The 26753-nt window shown below is 41.0% G+C and overlaps 1 protein-coding gene across 7 annotated transcripts in view; it reads left to right on the top strand.

The window, feature by feature from the left end:
• The window catches only part of DGKZ (diacylglycerol kinase zeta), a 125909-nt gene that overhangs the window by 62913 nt on the left and 36243 nt on the right, over window positions 1-26753 (top strand). For all 7 annotated transcript variants that reach the window (XM_081315070.1, XM_081315069.1, XM_081315068.1 and 4 more), the window contains 18 exons: window positions 810-918; window positions 1564-1659; window positions 5973-6050; window positions 6471-6527; window positions 7634-7702; window positions 8195-8266; window positions 10486-10602; window positions 10841-10912; window positions 12329-12424; window positions 12522-12604; window positions 15413-15473; window positions 16089-16202; window positions 16346-16486; window positions 20221-20299; window positions 20618-20673; window positions 21259-21321; window positions 22075-22148; window positions 22276-22387. In XM_081315070.1, the coding sequence (XP_081171196.1) occupies window positions 810-918; window positions 1564-1659; window positions 5973-6050; window positions 6471-6527; window positions 7634-7702; window positions 8195-8266; window positions 10486-10602; window positions 10841-10912; window positions 12329-12424; window positions 12522-12604; window positions 15413-15473; window positions 16089-16202; window positions 16346-16486; window positions 20221-20299; window positions 20618-20673; window positions 21259-21321; window positions 22075-22148; window positions 22276-22387 (1549 nt within the window). The remainder of the gene's footprint in view (window positions 1-809; window positions 919-1563; window positions 1660-5972; window positions 6051-6470; window positions 6528-7633; window positions 7703-8194; window positions 8267-10485; window positions 10603-10840; window positions 10913-12328; window positions 12425-12521; window positions 12605-15412; window positions 15474-16088; window positions 16203-16345; window positions 16487-20220; window positions 20300-20617; window positions 20674-21258; window positions 21322-22074; window positions 22149-22275; window positions 22388-26753) is intronic.

The following is a 26753-nucleotide window of genomic DNA, read 5'->3' as shown; positions in this document are numbered from 1 at the left end:
AGCTTTTTAGGATCTAGATGCCATCTATAAAACATTTTATAAAAATTCTCTTAAGTTTTGAGCTTGTGTAAATTTTACGTTCCTCACCCAAATCTTTTCCCACGTGTCCATTGTAATAACTTCCTGGATATTTTGGGCCCATTTTATCATACAATCCTTAACAAGCTCTGTTTCTGAGTCAATAGAACACACTTATTATAGTTAGTTAAGGGCAAAGTAAGCGTATGGTACAAACCCCATAGCTCAGTCAGTAATTTAGAAATAGAACTAGCTTTAAGCCCAAACAACCCCTTCTCGTGCAAATACTGTAACTCAGACAAATGTGGAATAGTTTTTAAATCCTGCCTAGTCAGTCTTTCAAGAAAAAGAGGCTGATAAAGCAAGGTTCTCCAGCCATGGATGAGGCTAGCCCCCACAGAACAAGCCTTTCTTGTATGGGTAGGCTGCAGCACCCAATGAAACCTTTTTAGTACTAGTCTGTTGTAGCACCCAGTGAAGCCAATAGCTGCCTGAATGGGGCTAATAAAGCCGCACTGATACTCTCCTGACACAAGAGTTCATCAGATGCTAGGCATTTATTGAAGGAAGGGGTGGGCTCCCTGTTTCCCCAAATACTGCCTTTTGAATCAGTGGCAAAGTATGGTGGCTGAGTTAAACAGGTTGAGTATACATGACTGTGGAGCACTCTTTCTTCTTCTTCTTCTTTTTAAAGTTGCCCTTATTTAGCAGCAAGGTTTTAAGTGTAATGCATGTGTTCTGCTGTGTGTGAACAAAATGCCCTTATAGCCACTCTTGTTCTTGTTTTTCAGAAAAGCCATTGCCAAGTCGGGTCTCCAGCACATGGTAGCCCAGCCAAACCCCACATTTGCCTTAAGAAGTGACTCGGAGAGGGAGATTCGTAACTCTGTTGACTGGAGTGTAAGTTCCTGTCTTGGTTGAAAGAACAGAAGAATGGGTTGTTTTTCTTTCATTAGCTTGGCTGCAACTATCAAGTTTACACATAGTTGGCCTTTAAGGGTAGAAGCAGAGAGTATCTTTGACCACAGAATGCTTCACAATCAGATTGCTTGAGATAGCAATAACACTTAGACTTACATACCGCTTCATCGTGCTTTACAGCCCTCTCTAAGCAGTTTACAGAGTCAGCATATGGCCCCCCAACAATCTGGGTCCTTATTTTACCGACCTCGGAAGATGGAAGGCTAAGTCAACCTTGAGCCCGTCAGGATCAAACTCTAGACTGGGCAGAGTTACCCTGCAATCCTGCATTCTAACCACTGTGCCACCAGAGCTCCTGAGGAAAGGCAACATAGAGAAGTCGAAGCATGATGGTGTCATAATCATGTGGTTCATGTGTATTCCCATTTCTCTGCTGCAATAACGTGTCACTTGATGGATGCATCCCTGGTATAACTAAGATAACGTGCCTCTTCCCAGTTCATTATGAGGCTGAATTTAAGAATAAGTAAGTCCTTGAACCAGAGTAGATGATGATGGAAAACTGGTCAGGTTCTAAACGAAGAGTAATTTTGCCTGGACTTCTAAATTGCCTCTGTCTTTCAGGAGACTGCAGTTTACGGGGAGCACATCTGGTTTGAAACCAATGTCTCTGGGGACTTCTGCTATGTGGGGGAACAAAACTGTGTGTCAAAAATGCTGGTAAGTTTCGTAAGAAATAGCCACTGTCTGGTAAACGTCAAGAGTATGTGAGACTATATCACCACCTAGCGGAGGAATCAGACACATAAAAATTATTAAAACAGCGCAGAAATTGTTTGGTGTAATCAGACTGATGCACGAAAAAAAGGAAATACGCTCATTTTACTGAATTGATTTAGGCTTTTATATGTTGTACACCTCTCTTATGACAAAAAGGTTTACAACAATTCAACAAAATATTACTTTAACAGTTATTAAAATATCATATGAATAAAAAATTCCAAAATTATAACAATAGTCTTAAACACTTTGGATGAGTAACTAATTTTAAGCTGCTCCCTAAGTGCTAGCAAAGAGGGGCCTCTTTCAGCTCTAGTAGCGCTTTGTTCTACAGTTCCCCATCCAGAAAAAAGCCAAATTCCTCACTGGTGTTACTGTTCTTGTGGCAGGACTTGCCAAATGGGTGGCAAAAGTGCACAGAGGTCTCTACAGAAATATTTGTTTCTGTAGATAGCTTGGGCTTCAGTCATGCAAGGTAAGATGCATCCGGCTGATATGCAGCCATTCAGGATCAGTGCTGGAACCAATAAGACTTTCATTTTGCAACTCTGCTTCTTAAGGAAGCAGGGATCCTCCTGAAGCTTGAAATAAATCCACGGAATGAGCTACCTTTTCTGAACTTTGTTGCAGCCTATTTTTGCAGTAGGAAAGGAGACATAAAACTGAGAATTGTCAGCATATTGCGGACATCTGTGACCAAGGGGGCCTTCTCCCGGGTTCGACTAGTTCGCCAATTACGGCCTTATCTGGACCTGGATGCCTTACGTACAGTCACCCATGCTCTTGTGACCTCTCGCCTAGACTACTGTAACGCTCTCTACTTGGGGCTGCCCTTGAGATCCACTCGGAAGCTTCAACTGGTGCAAAGTGCAGCGGCACGGACACTCTTGGGAGCCTCCCGATACTCCCATACCACACCTCTCCTCCGTGCACTGCACTGGCTTCCAGTTGCCTTCCGTGTGAAGTTCAAGGTGCTAACAATGACTTACAAAGCCCTACATGGCATGGGTCCGGACTACCTACGGGAGCACCTTCTGCCAATGTCAGCACCCCACCGTCCTGTGCGCTCCCACAGAGAGGGCCTCCTCAGGGTGCCACCGCTCAAGGAATGTCGGCTGGTGGCCCCCAGGGGGAGGGCATTCTCAGTGGGTGCGCCAGCCCTCTGGAACAGCTTACCAACCGAAATCCGGATGGCCCCCGACCTCCGCACCTTCCGGCGCGAATTAAAAACTTATCTGTTCCAGCAGTCTGGCCTGGCCTGATAGCTCTAATCTGGGGTCCCAGCTTGTATTTTACTATTGTTTGTTTTCACTATTGTTCATTCTGTATGCCTACCTTATTCTGTACACCGCCCCGAGTCCCTCGGGAGAAGGGCGGTTTATAAAAACAAATAAATAAATAAATAAATAAATAAATCTTGCTCCAAACTGGAAACGATTCTTTAAGTGATGCTAGTATTAATACTTGTTTATAAAAGCCTCATGCAGAACAGTTTTGATAAAATCTTCAGTTTTAATTTCCTTTTTCTATATGAGTTGTGAATTTGTATTATTTTGAACAGTCTTAGTTGCATAGGAAGTTTCACAAAAACTCGCAAGGGAAGAGGAATTCTGCCTCAGTAGGAAATTGGCATGGAGAAAATTTTGCCAGAATCTGCTAAACTGTTGTCTCATTATGGATTCATGAGGAATGTTGTCCTACCTCTAAAGTAGCACGCTTCCCTCCTTCCAAATTGACAGCCTAATTATATTTTTAGCCATTTTCCCTCCTTTATTTTAACAAGATAACTCTCAAAACAAAAATGTTGTATAGGCTTAGTGAATGCAAAAACTAGCATAGGCAGGCCAGGCTAAGATCCAAGATCACAGAGTCACAGATGCACCAGTGGCCTTTTTCAGAATATCATCAGGGAGATGGAACATGAGTAAGCTTGCTAGGAGCTAGAAGATGGTGAATTATGAGCCAGCAGTGTACAGCAGCCGCCAAAAAAGCTAATACAATCCTGGGTAGTATAACCAGAGGCATAGAATCAAGAAGTATTAGTACCGCTTTATAAAAGCCTAGTGAGACCACACCTGGAATACTGCAACCAATTTTGGTCACCATACTACAAAAAAGATGTTGGGACTTTGGAAAAAGTTCAGAGAAGAGCAACAAAATGATCAAAAGCCTGGAGACTAAAGCATATGAAGAATGGCTGCGGGACTTGGATTTGGCTAGTCTAAAAAAAAGAAGAAACAGGGGTGACATGATAGCAGTATTCCAGTATTTGAGGGGCTGCCACAAAGAAGAGGGCATCAAATTATTCTCCAAAGCACCAGAGGGCAGGACAAGAAACAATGGCTGGAAATTGACCAAAGAGAGAAGCATCCTGGAATTAAGGAGAAACTTCCTAAGAATGAGGACAATTAACCAGTGGAACAGTTTTCCCCCAGAAATCATGGGTGCTCCATCACTGGAGGTTTTTAAGAAGAGACTAGAGTAGACAGTCACTTGTCTGAAATGGTTTAGTTCTCTTGCTTGAGCAGAGGGCTGGACTAGAAGACCTCCAAGGTCCCTTCCAGCTTCTATTTTATTCTATTCTATTCTATTCTATTCTATTCTATTCTATTCTATTCTATTCTATTCTATTCTATTCTATTCTATTCTATTCTATTCTATTCTATTCTATTCACATCTGTGCAATGCCAAAAACAATCCAGAATAGCATCTGAATTGATCTGAATTTATCTCAAGTATATCCTCAGCTTTCCTTCTCAGTAAACCAGAAATTTCAGATCTGCCTTGTCTAGTGACGTGTCAAATTCCTGTAGCCCTTGGAAAGAAATCTTGTTTTTTAATGATGATGATTGTAAGGTTCCAAATAACAAAAAAGCCTACTCCACTATAAAGTAGTTCCTTATATAGGGAGGGAGGTGTGTGTGTGTGTGTCTTCTAGGAAAGACAGCACCCCTTCTCCTAGGGTTACAGAAAGCTCTTAAAACCTGGCTTAGGTCCCAGCCTGGAGTTAATGTATTATTGTATTTTCTGGAGCCTGTTTTGTTTGATTTCTATTGCTTGTAAGATGATATTAGTCTAGGCTGTTTTGTTATGTTTTATCTGTTTTTATAGATTTTTTTTGTTTTGTATGCTCTCCAGAGTCTATTGGAGTTGGGTGACTATAACAAGCTTGAATAAATAAATAAGATTAAAGGTGGAATTGCTGTCCATTAGAGATTAGATGAGCTAGTATACCAGTCCACCTGTCTGAATCAATATAAATGTGTACAGTAAAACCTCAGTTTTACAAATCATTTGCAAGAAATAGTGCCTGATGTAGACAAATGTCCATTAAATATGAATTTAGACAATTGATTTACTTTGCATTATCTGCCTAATTACATCAGTTGTCACAGCTGCTTCAAAACAAGAGTCTGTCCATTATTAGGAATGAAGTCCAAACTAAAATTTTGTTTGTGGCATCCAACATTTGCTGAATGAGTGTAAAATTGTTGATAATTCTATATTGTTAATAACTGTTGATGTTGTTGATAATTCTATATGTTGATAATTCTGAGTGTTTATTTCCCTCCCAAAATCTCACTGTGCTTTCTGCTGAATATTTGATGACATTTTTCTCTCTCTCTCTTTTTCTCTCTCTTTTCTTTCAAAGCAGAAGCAATTTTTTACAATTCCATACTTTTGCACAATCTTGATCTTAATCTTTCTCAATCAAATAATTTATTTTACATATTGTATTCATATCCATATACAAAGCAAAATAAATATGTGCTATGCATTTTGTAATTTTTAAAAAGTGAACATTCTTGAAAAGAAAGATTTCCTAATAAAGAAAAACATGAGAAAACGTAGTTAGAAGTCTAATGTTGGATTGACAGTCTTCATTTGATGCACGTAATGTTTTAATTAGTTTGCAATTTGTTCATTTATTCTGTGATGCTTGAAAAGTGACATATGTGTTTATAGCCAAGTTAATAGAATTATGAAAGTATTTATTTATCAAAAAGACTTTTATGGCCACCTATCTTAAAACACATCTTTGGACATCGCACAGCAGAGATATATAAAAATATATTTCAAGACACCTCTTTATTAAGTCTCTGATTGGGGGATTACAGTCTAATTCAGATTTGTTTGCCTCTTCCTGAATTCTATTTTGGTATTTATTCTGTTGTAACATTTTTTTGGATGATTTGCAATCTTCTCAGACACTGCGGGTTGATGGTATAAATATTATGTTTCCTTTGTTGCAGCAAAAACCTATGTCCAAGCGCAAATGTGCAGCCTGCAAAATTGTAGTCCACACACCCTGCATAGAACAATTAGAAAAAGTGAGTAGATCATCATGAAAAATGCTCTGCTGTATTTGATTCCATCTTTCCACAACCAAAATCTGAAAACTACTTATTTGGCCTAATCGGATAAATTCATAAGACATAAACTCTTTTGTTTTTAATTCTTAGATTGTAGTTTTGTCTTCTGAAGGACCTAGATTCAGTTAAATCTAAATTTATTTAAATCTACATGTTACCAGTTAAATAATCCTGATTGGAGAACTGGGAGGCCTTGCTGCTATTTAGAGAAGTGTATACTGAGATATACAAATTCAAGTTGCATATACTGTAGATTCATATATTCTTCTGCTAACTTTTTCATTGAAACTATTTAAAGGGAGGAATCGCAGGAAAAATATATATCAAAAAATAGACTGTTATTCATAGGATTAAATCCTCCTTCTGTTAAATCCTCAGATTAATTTCCGATGCAAGCCTTCCTTTAGAGAATCTGGATCAAGGAATATCCGGGAGGTAAGAAATGCATTAACTGGTTAGGATTTTGTAGCGTTGTTGAAAGTGGGGGATTTTTTAAAATATGCAGCCTCATCCCAATGCGTTTAAAATATTTGGCCTAAATTTGAAGCAGAGAATTTGTAACCAGGTCTGAAGCTGTATTTTTCCATGAACATAAAATATGAATATGTTTGTGGCATAGAAAGGATACTATAATGCATGCCTTCTTATCTTTGAGAATCTGTATATCCAGATAATGAGAAGAAATAAATTTTGTGCTAAGCAGTCTCTCTGGTCCAAAAATCGCATATGTAATGGTCATAGATAGATTTTTAAAAAACAAAATAATAAGATACCAGCTATAGGAATAAATGAATAAATACATGCTACCTGGTTAGTCATTACATTTGTTCATTTTTAGAACGATTACTTATGGTATTCATACACTGAAGCAGTATTAATAAACTACTTTATAAATCTAATATTTCATTAATCTTATACTTGATATTCTGCTAGTATAACCTGTATGATCTTCATAAGAATAGTGACTGTGAAATAAGTCCAGCTTTGACACAAAAACAGTTGAATTTTTTCAGTCATTAGATAGCTTTTATTCATCTACATTAAGTCTGATTTTTAAACTTATTCCAGGGTTTTAATTCCCAAGCTGTATAAGTGTTTCATCAACAATATTGACAGAATGTATGGTTCTGTATTTGATGGATGCTGTTTAAAACTTGCAGAAACCATATTGTACCTTGCTTCTTGAAGATAAATAGGACTACATTCCATCTGGGGAAATGTGACCAGCATGTTGTGCTGCCTGTGTAGTATAAGTAACCATCTTGGAAGTACAAGATAGAAAAACACGAGGAGCATCTATTCTTGATAGGAAAGGCTGTGTTTGCCTTTAAACTTGGATGAAGAACAAAAGCAATCTTCCTGAATCAATTCCTGAGATCACTTATGCAACATTTCCCCTACCTCCCAAAATGAACAAATTGTGAATGGTATCTAATGCTGGTTTGTATTTGCCAGCTCTTACCAGAACATTTAGCAGTACTGAATGCTGTTCAATTCCTTCCTGTTCCTTTGTTTCTTTTTTCCTGAACTCTCCTTTGTAGCCTACTATTGTGCGGCATCATTGGGTACACCGGAGACGCCAAGAAGGGAAATGTCGACAATGTGGAAAGGTGAGAAATACAGTGCATATGTGTATCAAGATCTTATCAAATTATTTAGAGAAAGAGAAAAGAAGAGGGTTTTTTTTTAAAAAAGAAGCTAAGCTAGTATGGAGTTGGTGAGAAACTATATTGGACTTGCATTTTTGCATAATATTCTTTATTCTACCAAATAAAAATAAAAAGATACTATATGTACAAAGTGATTGAGTTTTATGAACTGTTATCTTTCTGACTTAGATCAGTTTTTTCCAATATACTGTTTAACTACATCTACCCTGGATCGCGATGCTAATTCATTGGTGAATCATTGGGTTTCCAGATGTTAACCTTCATGAAGTTCCAGAAACGTGATTGAAAGACATTTGTCTACTAAATTTTCTAATGTACATCTGTTGCAACATACAAAAATATTATTATTTAGTAGGCTTTATACTTTTCACTGTAATGTAAAAGGAAAAAGGAAACGTGAATAATGTTATTTTTCTTTCTTCATCTGTCCAGGGTTTCCAGCAGAAATTTGCCTTCCACAGCAAGGAAATTATAGCCATCAGCTGTTCCTGGTGTAAGCAGGCAGTAAGTGCAGCATGCATTTGTTTGCCAAAATATTATTCTCCTTTTCTCTGCCTCCATTTGCCCCAAAACACGATGTGCTATTTATTGAAAATTTTTATTAGTGTGTGCACCATGATTTTACCTGTATATGTAAAAGTACCGTATTTATCGGCGTATAACACGCACTTTTTCTTCCTGAAAATAGGGGGCAAATGATGTGTGCGTGTTATACGCCGATATAAGCTACCCTTATTTTGCTTTAAAGTTATTTATTTGAAATTTAAGTTTTTTTTCCTGAAATTTCCTTTTTAAAATGAGGTGCGTGTTATACGCCAGTGCGTGTTATACGCCGATAAATACGGGTATATGCTTTTATCATGGTAAATTCTTGAATGCAATTCTTCTCCTTAAGGAGAAAAATGAAAGAAAAAAAAAACAATGTTGAGAAGACATCTTTTCAGAATGGGGGAAATGGGAATTTAAAATACAGGTCATTCTTGCTTACCAATGACATCTGGGACCAGCTGCTCTGTCGCTAAGCACCACAGTTGCTAAGTGAAAAATCATGTGACTGTACAAGACATATAAACTCACTTCTGCTTCCATTAAGCAAATCACCACAGTCATTAATTGGGACATTGTATGATGGCAATTTTTGATTTCACTTCTATGTTCTCTTTTAACTTTGCTTCTTGAAAAGCCGTTTGTCAAGCACACAAATGGTGATTACGTGACCACAGGATGTTATAATGTTTCTAGATGTGAAGATGGGTCGCAAAGCTTTTTCCCCCCAATCATTGTAACTTTGAACAGTTATTAAATGAGGTACTATAGTTGGCAAGCGAGGACTACCTGTAGTATCTAAGGTGCAGAAACTAGTCACTCACTTTTTACTTTCTTTTATATTTCCCAAGAGTATTGTTGGCTTGTTTGCTGGTGGGAAATATCTGAATGTAGAATTGCAAGAACCCTTTTTTTTTGAAAAAGACAAGACTTTTTTGTGGAGATAGATGATAGAAAGATAGATAGAAAGATAGATAGATAGATAGATAGATAGATAGATAGATAGATAGATAGATAGATAGATAGATGATAGATAGATGATAGATGCAGAGCTAATTGCTCCCTTTTATATTAATATTTTGACATAGGAGTGTATTTATTATTATTATTATTATTATTATTATTATTATTATTATTATTATTATTATTATTATTATTATTATTATTATTATTATTATTATTATTATTATTATTAATTTAATTTGTATACCGCCCTTCTCCCGAAGGACTCAGGGCGGTGAACAGGGCAATACATAATAAAAACAAGATACAAAAATTTAAAATTATTAAAAAGTAATTAAACAACGATGCCCGTAAAATTAGTACAAATTAAAAGTTAAGACCAGTTTATAAAACCCAACCCCATCAGGTCAGGCCGGCTTGTTCAAAAAGGTGGGTTTTAAGATCGCGCCGGAAGGAGCGGAGATCAGGCGCTGTCCGGAGCTCGACCGGAAGATGGTTCCATAAATCCGGTGCACCCACAGAGAACGCCCTCCCCCTGGGGGCCACCAGTCGGCATTCTTTGACCGGTGGCACCCTGAGGAGGCCCTCTCTGTGGGAGCGTACTGGGCGGAGGGAAGTTGACGCCGGCCGCAGGTGCTCCCCAAGGTAGAAATATAATTTAGAAATATAACTCCTGCACAGGGAAATATAAAAGAAACTGCCGAGCATCCTGAAATAGTACCCTCTTTCCCACCATCTCAGCAGTCTTCCTGTAAAGGTTCAGGCAGACAAAACAGGAACCATTAGTTCTCAGACCAGGCCAAATGTATAACAACTCAAAAACTTCAAGGCCACTAAGCACTGAGCCAAGTTTCTGGTTATTCAATAGGGCAGGAGGAAGAAACTTCAAGCTAAAATTCCCGAAGTCTTTTTTTTATGTCTTTGCATAGCAGTGGATAATAGACTGTTGTGTTACAGCTTTATTACTGTCTCTGTTCTAAATACGCTAATCTAATTGAGCCACAACTGAGAGTTTTCATCCAAGTTAGGCCCAGGATTTGTGCTAAGCCATGAAGTCCCAGGAGATTTATTCCAAGTTTAGGATGAGAAGCCTAGCACTTAAACCTGATTTCCAAACCTTTCTGCTTACAGGAGAACACCAGCCCAATATTGGAAACAGGATCTCGGAGGCAGCGATGGTTTTTAATCAGTTCTGTTCTTTTGCTTCTTTTCAGTATCACAGTAAAGTGTCATGCTTCATGCTGCAGCACATTGAAGAGCCCTGTTCATTGGGGGCACATGCTGCTGTTGTCATCCCTCCCACCTGGATTTTGCGTGTCCGTCATCCCCAAGTATGTTGCAATTTTAGGTTTTCTTCATTCCTGTGCAAATTTCTCCCCTAAGTCCCTTTATCCTTACTTAGGCCCGCCCAGGCCCTTTCATATGTGTTAAGGATAACACACTCAAAGTTCCCGACAAAATTCAGGGAATTGCAGTCCTAACATTTCTGGAATACGGAGGAGGTACTTTAAATACCTCCTGATTTACATGGTTTGTTCTTTCTGTTTCCCCCCCCCCTTCTCTCTCTAGAACCCTCTGAAGTCAAGTAAGAAGAAGAAAAGGACTTCCTTCAAACGAAAATCCAGCAAGAAGGGGCCTGAGGTCAGAGATTAGGACTGAGAACTTGAAAGAATATAAAGAACAAAATGAAGATCAGGCCGTCCTAAAAGAGCAATTGGGGGGGGGGGAATTCTAGAAAATTGGCTAATGCTTTTTGTCCTTTTGAGCATTAATTTGCTAGACCAAAATGGGAAAATGCACTTTTTTTAATACTGAAGTGTTACATTCATTTTAATTTGCAAAATTGCTTCTTTGGTATCCCCGGGCCATGAGTCCATATAGGAGGCTATCTGGAAGCCCTCCAAGCAAGTAAGTAGCTTGATTGAAAAAGAATGCCTCCTCCTCTGTGCTCAGTGAAAAGAATTGCCGCCTGTCTTCTCCCAGCCAGACCCTAATAAAATATTTGCAGACTAGTAACTTTTCCTAAAGACTTAAGGAAAAACAGTCCAACAGAACTGAAGCAAATTGGACAATGCCATTGATCACAGAGGTGAATAATGTCTGGCTCTCCAGATGTTGCTGGACTATCATCCCAGTAGCCTCTATCAGTGGCCTTGCTGGGATGAGAGTGCTGAGAGCCATAATGGGGTCCTGTTATCACTCCTCGGTTATTATACTAAATATTAAAAGAGGAAATATCTTCCTCCAGATTTGCTATAAAACTGCACTATCCTGCTTACAGATAGTGATAAAAATTAGTCATTCCCTATAAATATGCACTAAAAACAACAAAGGAAGCTGATTAATAGTGTCTTGATTCCAGAAAATACTAAATGTTTTCATAGTAATGAGGATTTTTTTATAGTTATTGATTACAAAGGCTAGATGTTGTCCCCACAGAGCTCCAGAATAATGGTTGCTGGAAAACAGGCAGACATCACTGCACTTATGTTTTGCTTATAGGCATCCCTACAATATCTAATTGACTAATCTGGACATAGAAAGCTGAACTGGGTAAGACTGATCTTATCCAGCACAGCTGTTACATTTTAAAAAATATTTCTAGTTCCGCTCAGATGTAAAGGTCAATGGATGTTTTGCTCTTTTACTCCAGAGAATCCAAATGGAATTGTTTATTGCTTAGAACAAATGAGATTTGAAGCCCAAAAGAGGACAGGGGAAAGAAAAGCTAAAAACAGGGGTTTTTTTATGAAATGTAGATGCCTGGCTGGCTGTACAGTAGTTGAAACTTAGGTCGCCATCATTTCCATGATTTTTGTTCTTGTTTTTATAGACCTTGACATAAAAGGCAAGAAGAAGAAGATCTTTTCTACAAAAATAAAACCCAAGTATTGTTCATATTCCTAGTCAAACCTAGTACTTGCATTTGTTCCGTTTTTTTGGTTCTCAGAAGTGCAAGGAATTTCGTGACTATAACATCGTGCACGCACTGTAAATCCCATGGGTAAAACCTCTTGATTTCATTTGGCATTCTGTAATTCAGGGCATCTTTTTTAGGAAGGAAGATGGAAACCCTTTGTTATCAAGCCCATTCCAGCACCTCTCATGAAGCCTCTGCTTGTGTTTGTGAACCCCAAGAGTGGTGGGAATCAGGTAAAATTGTTTGCCTGATATTATTTCTCATATACCATTGGCTTTCTGTTAGCCTCCTTCGGCAGATTTCCTTTATTATTTTCTTCTATTCTTTTAGGGAACAAAGATATTCCAGTCTTTTATGTGGTACCTCAACCCTCGGCAGGTTTTTGATCTCAGCCAGGGAGGTCCCAAAGAAGCGTGAGTAACAATTAAAAGCCTGAACCTCACCCAAGCCCATTTATCATGTCCAACTGACACAGACCTGAAACTATTGGAAAAATATTTTTTTATATTTACATTTTGCCTTCCAAAATAGACAGAGTGGCACTTTAGAATTAGAAGAGTAAATGATCTTAAGAGTACTTGATGAGGTAACATTGTTGAACTTCTGAGTGTAACTCTCAATGCAACAAAACTGAGATCCCCTAGAAGTTATTTAAATGGAGGTTTTCAATCATTGTCAGTCATGCTATCTCCTATGCTACTGAATAGTGCCCACTAAAGAGGAAAATGCTACTACCGTATTTCCTCAGAAATAAGACCCAAACAGAAAATAAACCCTAGCGTGATTTTTCAGGATGCTGGTAATATAAGCCCTACCCCAAAATAAGCCACAGTTAAGATCATCAGCCAGACAGATGCATTTATTATCGTATTTCCCCCAAAATAAAACCTAACCAGAAAATAGGCCCTAACGCAGGGCTGTCAAACTGGCAGCCCGCGGGCCGGATGCATCATGCACAGGCCACGCCCACCCAGCTCCGCAAAGGCAAAAAATATGTCACGATAGGTCACATGGCACGATCGAGTTTGACACCCGTGCCCTAATGCGTCTTTTGGAGCAAAAATTAATATAAGACCCAGTCTTATTTTTGGGGAAACAGTGTGTAAAGCAGGGGTAGGCAACCTTGTTGCAATGTATGGCAGTGAAAGCTGGACCATAAAAAAGGCTGAGCGCCAAAGAATTGAGGCCTTTGAACTATGGTGCTGGGGAAGACTCCTGCGAGTCCCTTGGACTGCAAGGCGATCAAACCGGTCAGTCCTAGAGGAGATCAACCCTGACTGCTCTTTAGAAGGCCAGATCCTGAAGCTAAAACTCAAATACTTTGGCCACCTAATGAGAAGGAAGGACTCACTGGAGAAGAGCCTAATGCTGGGAAAGATTGAGGGTAATAGAAGAAGGGGACGACAGAGAATGAGGTGGCTGGCTGGAGTCACTGAAGCAGTAGGCGTGAGCCTAAATGGACTCCAGAAGATGGTAGAGGCCAGGAAGGCCAGGAGGAACGTTGTCCATAGGGTCGCGATGGGTCGGACATGACTTCACAGCTAACAACAACAACAACAAGGCAACCTTGACTCTTTTATGACTCGTGGCATGGCTGGCTCAGGAATTCTGGGAGTTGAAGTCCATGAGTCATAAAAGAGCCAAGGTTGCCTACCCCTGGTGTAAAAGAAAGAAGAAGAAATAAACAATCCTGTGGAGTGATTCAAGCTAAAAGAGTTTCAATTCTCCCAGCATTGGGGCTGAATTTTCAGTTGTCCAGGTCCCCCATTCTACAGTATTGTATGAATGAATCTGATCTCTTCAAGAGAGCTTGGGGATGTACAGTGAGGGGGTTAGGTCCAGTGAGTAAGGAGGAAAATCAGACCCATGAAGCCCTTCTTCTTGGGCCAAGCCCGTATTTCCCTGGTATCGTTTTTTACATAGAAAGGAGAATCAGATAAATCCTCTCTTTTCCTTTGAGTAAAGAGGAAGAGCTGCCTCTTTACGTAAAGGAGGAAAGCGTAGAATTACTGCTCTCTACTTTCTGCTCCAATGAGAAAGACAGTCTGCTTGATTATTGTAACTATAATCCTGTATTTAGCTCTAGGAAGTGGGTGGGTTTGGGGTGGGAGGGATTTGGGGATATATTGTAAAATTTTGTTTTTGTAAAACTCTTTAATAAAAAAAAGAGAAAGACAGTCTGCAAAGGAACAGATAAACACTAAATCATCCCTTATGCTGCCAAGAAATCTATTATGTACAGAAGGGAGACAAGGATCAATTGTTTCCTGTCATATCTTGCATGCACATGCCTTTGAGGAGAGAGGAGCAGGGTTGGTTTAAAAAAAAAAAGGTAGAATTTTATTTTTTCTAGTCCCTGAAGACTAGAAGCAGCTAGTCTGTAAACTACATCTGACTTTTGCGCTAGACCAAGGGTGTCAAACTGCCGACCCGCGGGCCGGAGCGTCACGGAGAAACCGCGCCCATCCCATTGCCGGCAGTGGGAAAAAGTTCCAAGACGTCGCGCGACATCACGTGACGTCGCGAGTTTGACATGTCTGCGCTAGACGCAGGGGTCAGCAACCTGAAACAGTGAAAGAGCCACTCGGAACCGGTTCCTTCACAAAAGGAAAAACTGGGAGCCGCAAAAAATATGTGTGCATGCGCGTACATGCGCACATGCGCAGAACAGGGTTTGACAGAAGAGTGGAGCCAAGGCGAGATATGCACCTACCCTGCATATTTGAATTGATTGGTTGAACTTTTTTAGTCCCACTCTTTTTTTTTTTTTTTTTTTTGGACTGCACATGGCAGAGGACTGGGAGCCGCAGGAGACGGCTGAAAGAGCTGCATGCGGCTCCGGAGCTGCGGGTTGCAGACATGTGCGCTAGAGCTTCCCCTTGCCTACCCTAGTTGGTGCTCTGACATGGAGTACTAAGCCAGTACTGAAGTAAACTACTTCAATATATTTTCTAGCCGTGCCCTTTTCTGCTCCTTGGAAGGAAAGAAATCTTATTCCATTAAGCTAACAGCCAGAAAGAGAAAACGTACACAGTTCAAACCACAAACCTTTACTCCCTGTTACTCACATTTTTATTACTTGGGTGTGCAGCTTCTTTCAGCTATGGAGACAAAGCTGAAGAATTATTGTAAAGATACATTTTTTAAAAAAAATGGGGTGGGGGGAAGGAATAAGGTTCAATAGACAAATAGAAGTGATGCTCACTCTGGGTTTTGTACAGGTTGGAGTTGTATCGTAAAGTGCACAACTTACGGATTCTGGCATGTGGAGGAGATGGTACAGTAAGTGGCTATGTCCCTTTTCCTGTGTGATAAGCTGTGATAAGGTAGATCTGCATCAGTAGCTAGAACCTGGATCAGTATCCAGATAGTTTGTTACATTGAGTTATGTGAGAAGAATTGTCCACCAAATAACTTAATACAACCATACACATTCAGGGCTAACCTGTCCAAGGATACTGAGCTGTTTCCATTTTACCTAAAGCACTAATTCAGCAATGTATTAGAGATGGACATTTCTATGAGATATGTCTCTGATACTGGTTGGTTTATATTAGCTCCTGGCCTACTACTTTTTAACCTCTGGGGGATATAATATTTCAATATGTTGGAGCCCTGCAGTCCTGTCTAAATTGTAGCCCTGTCTAAATTGTAAACCAACAGTTGCATTAAAGATTCCTTTTAATTGATTTTGGTTAGTTGTTGGGCTAATTGAACAAATAGCATAGCTACTAACAAACCCTGCTATCTTTTGTAGCTCTTCTTTTTACACTTTTTGGGCTGGCTCCTGTGGATGTATATAAAAAAATGCAATGAACAGCTGAAGTAACTAAGCAGACATAGGAAATTTCAGCAAAAATTCTGTCTGAATCTGTTATGTCTTTCCTGGCTGAGTAGGTGGGATGGATCCTGTCAATTTTGGACCAGTTACGCCTGAATCCTCCACCTCCTGTGGCCATTCTGCCTTTGGGGACAGGAAATGACCTAGCAAGAACACTGAACTGGGGCGGGGTAAGAATTTGCCAATTCATTACAAGTTTAGTATTTGGCTATGTTCCAAGTCAGCACTGCGAACGAAGCTAAGTAGATTGAAGAGATGTTATTTGTTTCCATTACCTTGTCTCAGTTCTCACAGAGGACATATCAACCCACAGGGATATACTGATGAACCGTTGTCAAAAATCCTGTCTCATGTAGAAGAGGGGGAAATTGTGCAACTTGATCGCTGGAATCTACAAGTGGAGCCCAAACCTGAGGGAAATCCAGAAGAGAAGGATGAAACAGCCACAGATAAGGTAAGCCCAAAGCTATCATCTCTAAGTTATTAGCAACGTCATATTCGGATAAATCAGCAGCTATCTTTCACACAAGGGACGCGGTGGCTCAGTGGCTTAGGATGCTGAGCTTGTCGATCAGAAGATCGGCAGTTTGGCGGGTCGAATCCCAAGTGCCGCATAGCAGTGAGTGCCTGTTACTCGTCCCAGCTTCTGCCAACCTAGCAGTTCGAAAGCACGTAAAAATGCAAGTAGAAAAATAGGGACCACTACGGTGGGAAGGTAACAGCGTTCCGTGTGCCTTTGGCGTCTAGTCATGCCGGCCACATGACCACGGAGACGTCCTCGGACAAGCGCTGGCTCTTCGGCTTTGAAACGGAGATGAGCACCGGTCCCTAGAGTTGGAAACGACTAGCACACATGTGCGGGGGAACCTTTACCTTTACCTTATCTTTCACACACAACATGTTGTACATTGTAACTTATTCCATAATGGTCAAGTATAATTACATATGAGTTAAATTGAATGAAAAATATTCTGTGACATCACAGAAAATATACCTTGCTCCCTAGCTAACTTTAATGAATTGTGTGTGACAAATAGGGCAACAGAACGAAGTAAATTCTAAAAATGAAGATGGAAAAGAATGGGTGGAAAATGGGTCAATAAGCATAATCTAAGTCCAGTAAAATAGATAATATTCTCTAGGGTCTGCCATTTGTGCTTCTAATGCGCAATGATTATACTTAGGTATAGAGTAGCTTACTGTCATAATTCGTCATAAGTCCAATAGAAGAATAGAATTTTTAGTTATCAAATTTGTATGCCGCCTATTTCACCCTAGGTGGCTTACAGAGAGTTACTGATGATACCCAAATCTTTTTCTCTGAAACAGTGTCAGGTAATAATATATCTCCACTGAATAGCTGCTATAAACATCAATAGAGTAGATAAAGAATAATAAATTGAAACTGTCGTCAGAAAAAGTATAGAGGTTCATTACAGTGCAGTCTGGTGTGCTTCTGGAGCCAAATGTCTCCGGTTTTCAAGATTGGGATAACAGATCGTAGCACTTTTTTTACCAAGAAGAGAATAAGTTTGTCCCTTACTCTCTCTAACTAAATTGAAAAGTCAGAAAGACAGCATACTAGGAATGCTTTTGTTGAAATAAAGCTCTCCATGTGATATAGAACCGTAATAAAGTAGATTTCCAGATTTCAGAGTCAGCCGCTGTACTTGGCACCCAGGGCTGAACATTTGAAGGGAGAGACAAGGGGCCGGAGACACTGGGAATGCCCTCCCTCTCCCCCCAATTTAAACTCTCCACCCATTCATCTGAATGCTATTGTGAATGGAGAAACCACATGTGTGTGAGAGAGGAGGAAATGCTTTAAGCTATTGCCAATTCTTCATTACTTTGGATAGCTATTTTGGCCCTAAGAATGTCTTCTCATTGTTTAGAATCACTGTGAGTTAGAGTATCAAAGTATCAGCTAAAGCAGGGCTTTTCAACTATTATTATTATTATTATTATTATTATTATTATTATTATTATTATTATTATTATTATTATTATTATTATTATTATTATTATTATTATTATTATTATTATTATTAATTTAATTTCTATACCGCCCTTCTCCCGAAGGACTCAGGGCGGTGTACAGGGCAATAAAAATACAATAAAAATACAATATACAAAAGTTAAAAATAAGATTAAATAGAACTAGCCCATTACAATAAATAATTAAAAATTACTAGTTAAAATACCCCAAACCCATTAGACCAGGCCGGCTTGTTCAAATAGGTAAGTTTTCAGATCACGGCGGAAAGAGCGAAGGTCAGGAGCCATCCGGAGCTCAACCGGTAATTGATTCCAAAGGGCTGGCGCGCCCACAGAGAATGCTCTCCCCCTGGGGGCCGCCAGCCGGCACTCTCTGACCGGCGGCACCCTGAGGACGCCCTCTCTGTGGGAGCACACAGGATGAAGGGAAGTTGACACCGGCAGCGTAGGTAATCCGGACCCATGCCATTTAGGGCTTTATAGGTAATCACCAGCACCTTGAATCTCACCCGGAGGGCAACTGGAAGCCAATGCAGCTCGCGGAGTAGAGGTGTTACATGGGAGTATCGGAAGACCCCCATCACAACTCGCGCAGCCGCATTCTGCACCAGTTGAAGCCTCCGAGTGGTCCTCAAGGGCAGCCCCATGTACAGAGCATTGCAGTAGTCTATACGAGAGGTCACGAGCGCATGAGTGACTGTGCGCAGGGCATCCCGGTCCAGATAGGGTCGCAACTGGCGCACCAGGCGAACCTGGGCAAAAGCCCCCCTGGTCACAGCTCCTATATGATCTTCCAGACTGAGCCGTGAATCCAGGAGGACACCCAAGTTGCGAGCCCTATCTACGGGGGGTAATAACTCACCACCCATGGTTAAAGATGGAATAGCCTGAATTTCCCGAGATGCCGGCACGCACAACCACTCAGTCTTGTCGGGATTGAGCTGAAGCCTGTTCCTCCCCATCCAGACCCGAACCGCCTCCAGGCAACGGGACATCACATCGAGGGCATCACTGGGGTGGTTTGGGGTGGAGATGAAGAGCTGGGTATCATCAGCATACTGATGATACCCGACCCCAAAACCACGAATGATCTCACCCAGTGGCTTCATATAGATGTTGAACAGGAGAGACGAGAGGACCGACCCCTGAGGAACTCCACAAATGAGAGGCCTCGAGGCCGACCTCTGCCCTCCTTCCAGCACCGATTGCGAACGTCCCAGGAGGTAGGAAGAGAACCACTGGAGAACAGTGCCCCCCACTCCCAACCTCCTGAGACGCCGCAGTAAGATACCATGGTCGATGGTATCGAAAGCCGCTGAGAGGTCTAATAGGACCACCTGTGGTACATTGGCACCTGGCAGGTGATACGCGAGAGATGGCTGGAACTGCAGGGCTGTCAGGGCGCAGTGGAGGCGCCAGGATCAGCGCCAGGCTCCAGCTGGAGCTCGGCACTGATCCTGGCGCTTCTCAGCTGGAATGTTGCAGCATCTCCAGGGTCTTGTGATTTACATTCAGATGCTTGGCAACTGATTCATATTTATGACGGTCACAGTGTCCCAGGGTCATGTGAAGTGACCAAAACCTGCTGCAACCACCGAGCAGATTGTGGGGGAATAAAAACCAAACTCCACCCCACCCCACCTGCCAATCCTCAACAGAAATGCTCACAACAATGAACACCTCGGATAGGAGGAAGAGCGCCGCCAGGCGGGCAGGCAGGTGTCTTGCTCGGCTGTGGCTTGGGGGGCACTTTTTTCGGTGCCATTGTAACTTCGAACAGTCACTAAGCGAACTGTTGTAAATCGAGGACTACCTGTACTTCGTCACTTTTTTCCTTTTGGTCATCACGTTTTTGACACCTTGCTAGGCGACTGGTGGTACTCAGATGTTGCCATATCCTAAAAGTGGTACAATGGGTGAAAAGGTTGAAAAGCCCTGAGCTAAAGCATCTTTCTGAAAATTTTGTGAGAATCTCAGGAAGACGTGATTTGGTATTGTATGATATTTTCATAGAGAAGTTTCTGTATTCAGAATTTCATTATCATACAATAAAATGTCAGAAAGAGACTTTAATAGATGAAGGAGGTAAGGATTTATATCCACGGTTCTAAACTGCTTTGTTTATTCCATACAAATATCTGTATATCAACTAAAAAACCCTAGGTTAAGTGTTCTGTTTGTCTATTTCAGCTCCCTCTTGATGTCTTCAACAATTACTTCAGCCTTGGTTTTGATGCTCGAGTGACACTGGAATTCCACGAATCTCGAGGTAAATGTCAATGTGTCTAATAACCGTTAAAGCTTATGCTTTGCAGATTATGTGAGGGCTGGGCTGATTGCTTGAGAAATGCTTACAACTTTGTCTAAGGAAAAGCTAAAGTCAGAAAGATTGTAATTTAATTTAGAAGACCAGGGAGGGAGGGAGGGAGGGAGGGAGGGAAAGAGAAAGTGATTAGGAATTGGAAGCAAATGGCTCAGAAAAATAATGGCTTTCCCAGAGTAAAGATATATATAATGCTAGTGGGAGGGACTTAGATTCTTAAGAACCGGTGACTCGTAATAATGGATAACTAACTTCTTTCTCCAGAGGCCAATCCAGAGAAATTTAACAGTCGATTTCGGAATAAAATGTTCTATGCTGGGGTGAGTTCACTAGGATGCATGCCCCAGTCTATACTTTCTACCTTTCTCTTGATATGCCCCCCCCCCAAGTTATTTATTAGAATATAGACAGCAGCCTTTCCCAAGTTGGCATCTTCCAGATGTGTTGGGATCTCATTTCCCCAGAAATACCAGGAGTCACACACTTCACACATTGAGTTGGGAAAAGGTGCTATTGGTTTCCTTCGGAATATATGTCTGTGGGGGGGGGAATACTTTATCTGCATTGAAAATCTGTACTGAGAGAGAGAAAGAGAGAGAGAGAGATTTGGCTTGTGTATATAAGAAAGTGGAATGGGTCTTGATTATGCCCTTAGAAATTTACTCAAATCCTGTAAAATAGGGACTAGGTACCATCTGTGAAGTAGAGAACAAAATGAAAAATGGCAGTGTTGGATAATTGAATGTGCAACATTCCTACTTAAGCAGATATCCTACCCCGTCATTTACACTGAGATTTAAAATGAGGTAATTTGCTGAAATCAGTTTGCCCTCTCAATCTTCCCTTTCTGTTGAGAAGCAGGTAGGCAACTCGGTGAACTGTTTCAATTTTTCTTCTATTTGTAGACAGCATTCTCTGATTTTCTCATGGGGAGCTCCAAAGACTTAGCGAAACACATCAAAGTGGTGGTGAGTATATTACGATACGGATGGCTTCTTTCAAGTTTATTGGAGAAACAAAGTTATTGGCTTGGATAATGTTGTGATTCAGGGTCAGCCTGTGGGTTCGGCAGTTGGGTCGGACGACTCAGAGGAGGAGGAGGGGGGTGTTGAAGAGCTTGCTGATGATGGCTTTCAGGCTCCGCAGAGCCCTCAGCCAGGCCCCTCCCACCTGGTGGAGACCCAGCTGTGTGAGCCTGACAGCGTGGATGAAGATGTCCCACAGTTGGCCCTGTTCAAGGACACCCGACGCAGGAGGCAGTCAATCAGGAGTAAACAGAGGAAGGCAATGGGGCACCTCAGAAGGAGGCAGAGAGAGGCCACGCCCTGAGCTGTATTTAAGGGGAATGTGTGGGAGGGCTGGTTTGCTGAAGGCAACCGCTTGGATAGTTCCTGTTTCATAGCTCCTGTTTCATGGTTGGTGTCTGTTTTATGTTAATAAATTTGGCAGGCTTTATTCCAGCCTCTTGCCGTTTGTAAAGGGGCTGTCCCTGCCTTTTCTGCAGGGCCGGTAGCAGGCTGGTACAGAACAGATAATGAGTTTGGTCTGCTGATGAAGTTGATTATTATAGACAATGTTGGGAGAAAAAAGTATTCCCCAGGCCATGTCTCAGGCAAGAAAAAAATTGGATGTCCCATAGTATTGGATAGTTGGCTGGTTGCTTCTTGCCTTTGATACTGACTGCTTATTCTCTTTTTTAAAAAAATAATGAAACAAAACAGTGTGATGGAACAGATCTGACTCCCAAGATCCAAGATCTTAAGCCTCAATGCCTCGTCTTCCTAAACATTCCAAGGTGGGCTGTTACATTGATTGCCAGACAAAAGAAGTCATTGCTTTTAAGCTGCGTTCCCAATTTCCTAAATCTCTCCCTGTGTTTTCATTTGTAGCAGTTCATTTTTCTCCCTCCCGTCTCTGCGTAGGTACTGTGCAGGCACTACGCCTTGGGGCAACCCTGGAGAGCATCATGACTTTGAACCCCAACGCCATGATGATGGCTGCCTTGAAGTCATTGCCTTCACCATGACCTCGCTGGTGAGTAAGCCCAGCTATTCTGACTTTTTACACCAGTCTGCCTAAGTAGCCGTATTGCTGAAGTGCATTCATTAGTTTATTTCCTTTGTAGTCCTTGGGAGCATCAAAGCATGATTTGCAGGCACCGTAGAAATTTTTTGTTTTAACATCACTCTCTCTCTTCCTTTGTATTTTATTTTAACATTTCTCAGCTTCTGTAGTATATCTGCCCTTAATGCTTTTTAGTAAACCTTATATGCACCTCTCTGGGGAGAGTATTTCTCGTTGCATATCTAGTATGTATTCTAAATATCTCATCTATATCATTAATTACCTTTTCCTTGCTTTCCTCCAATGCTTCTGCTAATATTCTCACCATTACATCTGCTAGGTTCTCTCCTTTTTCTTCTTCAACATTTTGGAATCTTAAATAATAATCAGCTCTATCCATCTCTAAAGCGATAATCATTTTTTTCCTGATTTCTGTCTGTTAATGTAAGTCGGTTATCAATCTCCTCTGGTCTCTTATCTGTTAATTCAATTCTTTCTTCAGCTTGTTGCGGCCTTTGTTCATTTTTCTCCATCAGTTCTTTGACCTCTTTTAGGTCCTCTTCTAGTTTGCCAGTCCCTTCTTTGAAGTCTGTGTGTAGAGCCAATATCATATTTTTCAACTCCATGTTAGATCTCTCTTGCTGCGTTGTATTGTCCAGTGATATCTGTGCCACCGGACTCTGTGATATTAGGGCAGCTGTTGTACTAGATATTAGTGTTGTGTTGTAGTCTTCTTCATTTTCTCCAGTAGTTTGTAATCCAAATGTTGATGGGGTATTATAATTCAAATGTGCTCCAACAAAAATAAATAGATAGATAGATAGATAGATAGATAGATAGATAGATAGATAGATAGATAGATAGATAGATAGATAGATAGATAGATAGATAGATAGATTTGATAGATAGATAGATAGATAGATAGATAGATAGATAGATAGATAGATAAGATAATAATGTACGAAAAATTTCAGTGACAAGAAAAGGTGAGAACAAAGGGAAAAGGAATGAAAAAGAGAAGAAAAAAGCCAAATATCCTTATATTTTAAAAAAAAGAAAAAAAATAATCCATACAGGTTACGCTCTTTGTTCATTTCAGAATCTCCGTGCCTTAGTCCAAAAGAAAAGAAAATCAAAAATATGGTCTCCAAAGTGAAAAACTATCCACCATTCCGCAAACTAAAAAACGGACTCTGTAAACTTCTTATCAGTGAGTCCAGCAGATGTCATTCAAGGTCACCTACTCTCCCTTATTTTTTTCATAAGCTTCAAGAGTATTCTCAGCTGAGATACTTAATTCACTGCCTTCTTTTGCCTTCCGTTGTTGTCCACCGCTGCAGCTCCGGAAGAGGAGCAGCTCAAAAGTCTCCTCCCCCCCACTTCTCCACGGCTTCAAATTCTTCTTATTTCCCCCCCACACACACACACAATTTCCAGCATTTTTTTTAATCCCATTTATATCCCGCCCTTCTCCGAAGACTCAGGGCGGCTTACAATCTAAAGCACAAATCAATGTGCTTAGCAATAGCCTTCATTCTATGTATATGCCTGCTTATTAGGGCTTTCGCCCCCCCCCCCCAAGCGGCATTATTACAAAGTCAGCTTATTGCCCCCAACAATCTGGGTCCTCATTTAAGGTCTCTCAATCGTCTCACCCAGGCAGTCCTCCAAACTTACTTTATAGATCTTCCAAGTGGCCGCTCCGGCTTGTGACGGCTCACAATGGCCGTCTGACAGCTGCTGGTCCGGGAACCTTCCGTCGGCTCTCCAGGAGGTTGCGATCCCTCCTGTGCTGTCAAACTGTACTTCCCTTCTTCACCGTCCCTACAGGACGGCTCTGATCTGTCTGGAACTCAGACAGACCCCCCAAACAGCTGAAAAGCGACAGTCCTTCGAGAGCTCCCAAAAGATGTGTCGTCCTGCCACGGCGCTGGCCCCGCCCCCCCCAAGAAGAGTGAGAGATCTGAGAAAGGAGTATCAATTTCTGACAAAATGCTTAATTATAAAGGGGATAAATTTTAGATGGTCAATACCAGAAGGAGTAATAATAAATTGGCAAGAACAGAGACATAGACTGGACACATTAGAGAAAACAGAACTTTTCTGTGATCAATACTTTGGGCAGCAAGAAGAAGAAAGGCTGAGAGGGGAAAGAGTAATCAGACAGCAAGGAGACGAGACAGATATTTTTTGTACTGTACATCTCAGATTACACCCAGAGTAGCTGAGATGAATTAAGTGATCACAAAATATAATTAATAGGTAAGAGAAGTATCAACCTTTTATTTTTTTATTGAAAAGTTTTACAGTACATTTTATTTATAACAAAACAAAACAAAACCCCTCCCAACCCCCTCCCCTCTTCCCAACCCTCCCCAACACCTCCCTCCCTCCCCCTCCCCCCTCCCCGACTTCCCAGAGCTAAATACAAGGTATAAAAGTAGAAACAATCATAATCTACCATATGCAAACAACAATAAACTGTTAAATCTATCGCACTTTAACTCTTATAAAATGACTACAAGCAACATAAATATCACATCAGCACTTATTCAAATGCTAAATGAAACTTTTTAGTCCCATATTTATTCTGGATATAATCAATCCATTTTTTCCACTCCACAATATATCTCTGTTGCGAATGGTCTTTCAAATACGCTGAGATCTTTGCCATTTCCGCCAGGTTGGAGACTTTTAAAGTCCATTCTTCTATAGTCGGCAGTTCTTCCTTCTTCCAATATTGCCCTACTAAAAGTCTTGCTGCTGTAATTAAGTTCAACATCAACTTAGTGTCCACACCAGTAGTGTCAACCTTTTATTGTTAAGCAGACAGCATCCTGCTTAGGAGTAAACAATGGAACTTTTGTTTTCTGCAGTTGTTATGCCCTTATTCCTATGACACATAAAAGGTTGTAACCTTTTGTCCCTTGCTCTATTCCAGACTTGAACTGGACCTTGACCACTTTCATTTTGAGTGGCTAAAACAGATTCTATTAATTTCAACTGTATTTCATTTTGCAATGAAAATTGTCAGCACCGGAAACCCAATCTAGATTAGATCCACGTGTGTGGAATCCACTGAGATTAAATTCCCCTGTGCTAGCAGTTTATGTTGCATGAAGAGGTGCCATTGCAAAATATAAATTCTAGACACTGAATTCATATCGAGATTCAGCAGGGATCAAAGGGTTAAAGCCTAATAAAGGTTCTGATAAAAATGAAGAACACCTTGATAATTTGATCCTAAGTGTGTGAGTTTGCATTGTGTGTCTGGAGGTATAAGCCTAAGAAATGCTAAGACTTCTGAACATCATTGTTATATTGCAATACATATACCATTGGGAGTCAGCTGCAGCAATGACTCCCAATGATGTATGTATTGCAGTATTGCAATGCACAGACATAGTATAGTGGTACATGGCTCAACATTAGTAACTGTCAGAGGGATCTTGGAATTCTAGAGGACAATCACTTAAATTTGAGCCAGCAATGTCAAAATTTGCAGCTGTCAAAAAAGACAACACAGTCCTAGGTTGCATTAACAGAGGGATAGAATCAAGATCATGTAAAGTGTTAATACCATTTTATAATGCCTTGATAAGACCGCACCTGGAATACTGCATCCTGTTTTGGTCGCCATGATGTAAAAAAGATGTTGAGACTCTAGAAAGAGTGCAGAGAAGAGCAACAAAGATGATTAGATGGAGGTTAAAACAGATAAAGAACGGTTGCTGAACGACTTCCGGTGGCGACGCGACGCCGAAGACAGCCGTTTTCGGGCTGCCCGCTCCGCAGCTGTGTTTTTCCATCTAAACAGCGCCGATCAGCTGTTTAGATGGATTTGAAGCCCCCTCCTCGGGAGAAGAGGAGGGGGTGAGGCCCCAGGTAGGGGTTGAGCTCTCCGGGGCCGCCTGAGCTGAGAGTTTGGGCGGCTGAAGGATTGAGCCCCCCCGAAGCCTGGGTTGCTCCGAGCTGCGCAGCACCCCTGCTCCGGGATTTATGGAGCAGAGCCAGGCGTTAGCAACCACCCCTGCCAAAAGGAAATACTTTTGATTGTTAAGATGCAGGCAGAGCGCTACAGGAGGTCAAGGTGATGTGGACTCTTATCTTTACTCTCTAGCTCAATGGATTTTATAGCTTTAAAGTGAAAGTGCGCAATAAGTGAAAGTGGGGGAAGATGGCGGCTAAAACTTCTAAAGCTCTTCGGAGTGCGGGGTCTTCCCTGGTGCAACAGACCTCATTGCAAGCTTTGCTTCCTCCTGTACTTCCTCCGACATTGACGCTTAAGGATTTACAAGATGCTCTTGGAAAGCATTCACAATTGATGTCTGACATG

Source organism: Vipera berus, assembly GCF_964194415.1.
Source record: "Vipera berus genome assembly, chromosome: 1".
Lineage (NCBI taxonomy): Eukaryota > Metazoa > Chordata > Lepidosauria > Squamata > Viperidae > Vipera > Vipera berus.
This window is presented reverse-complemented; position numbering and strand designations above follow the sequence as displayed.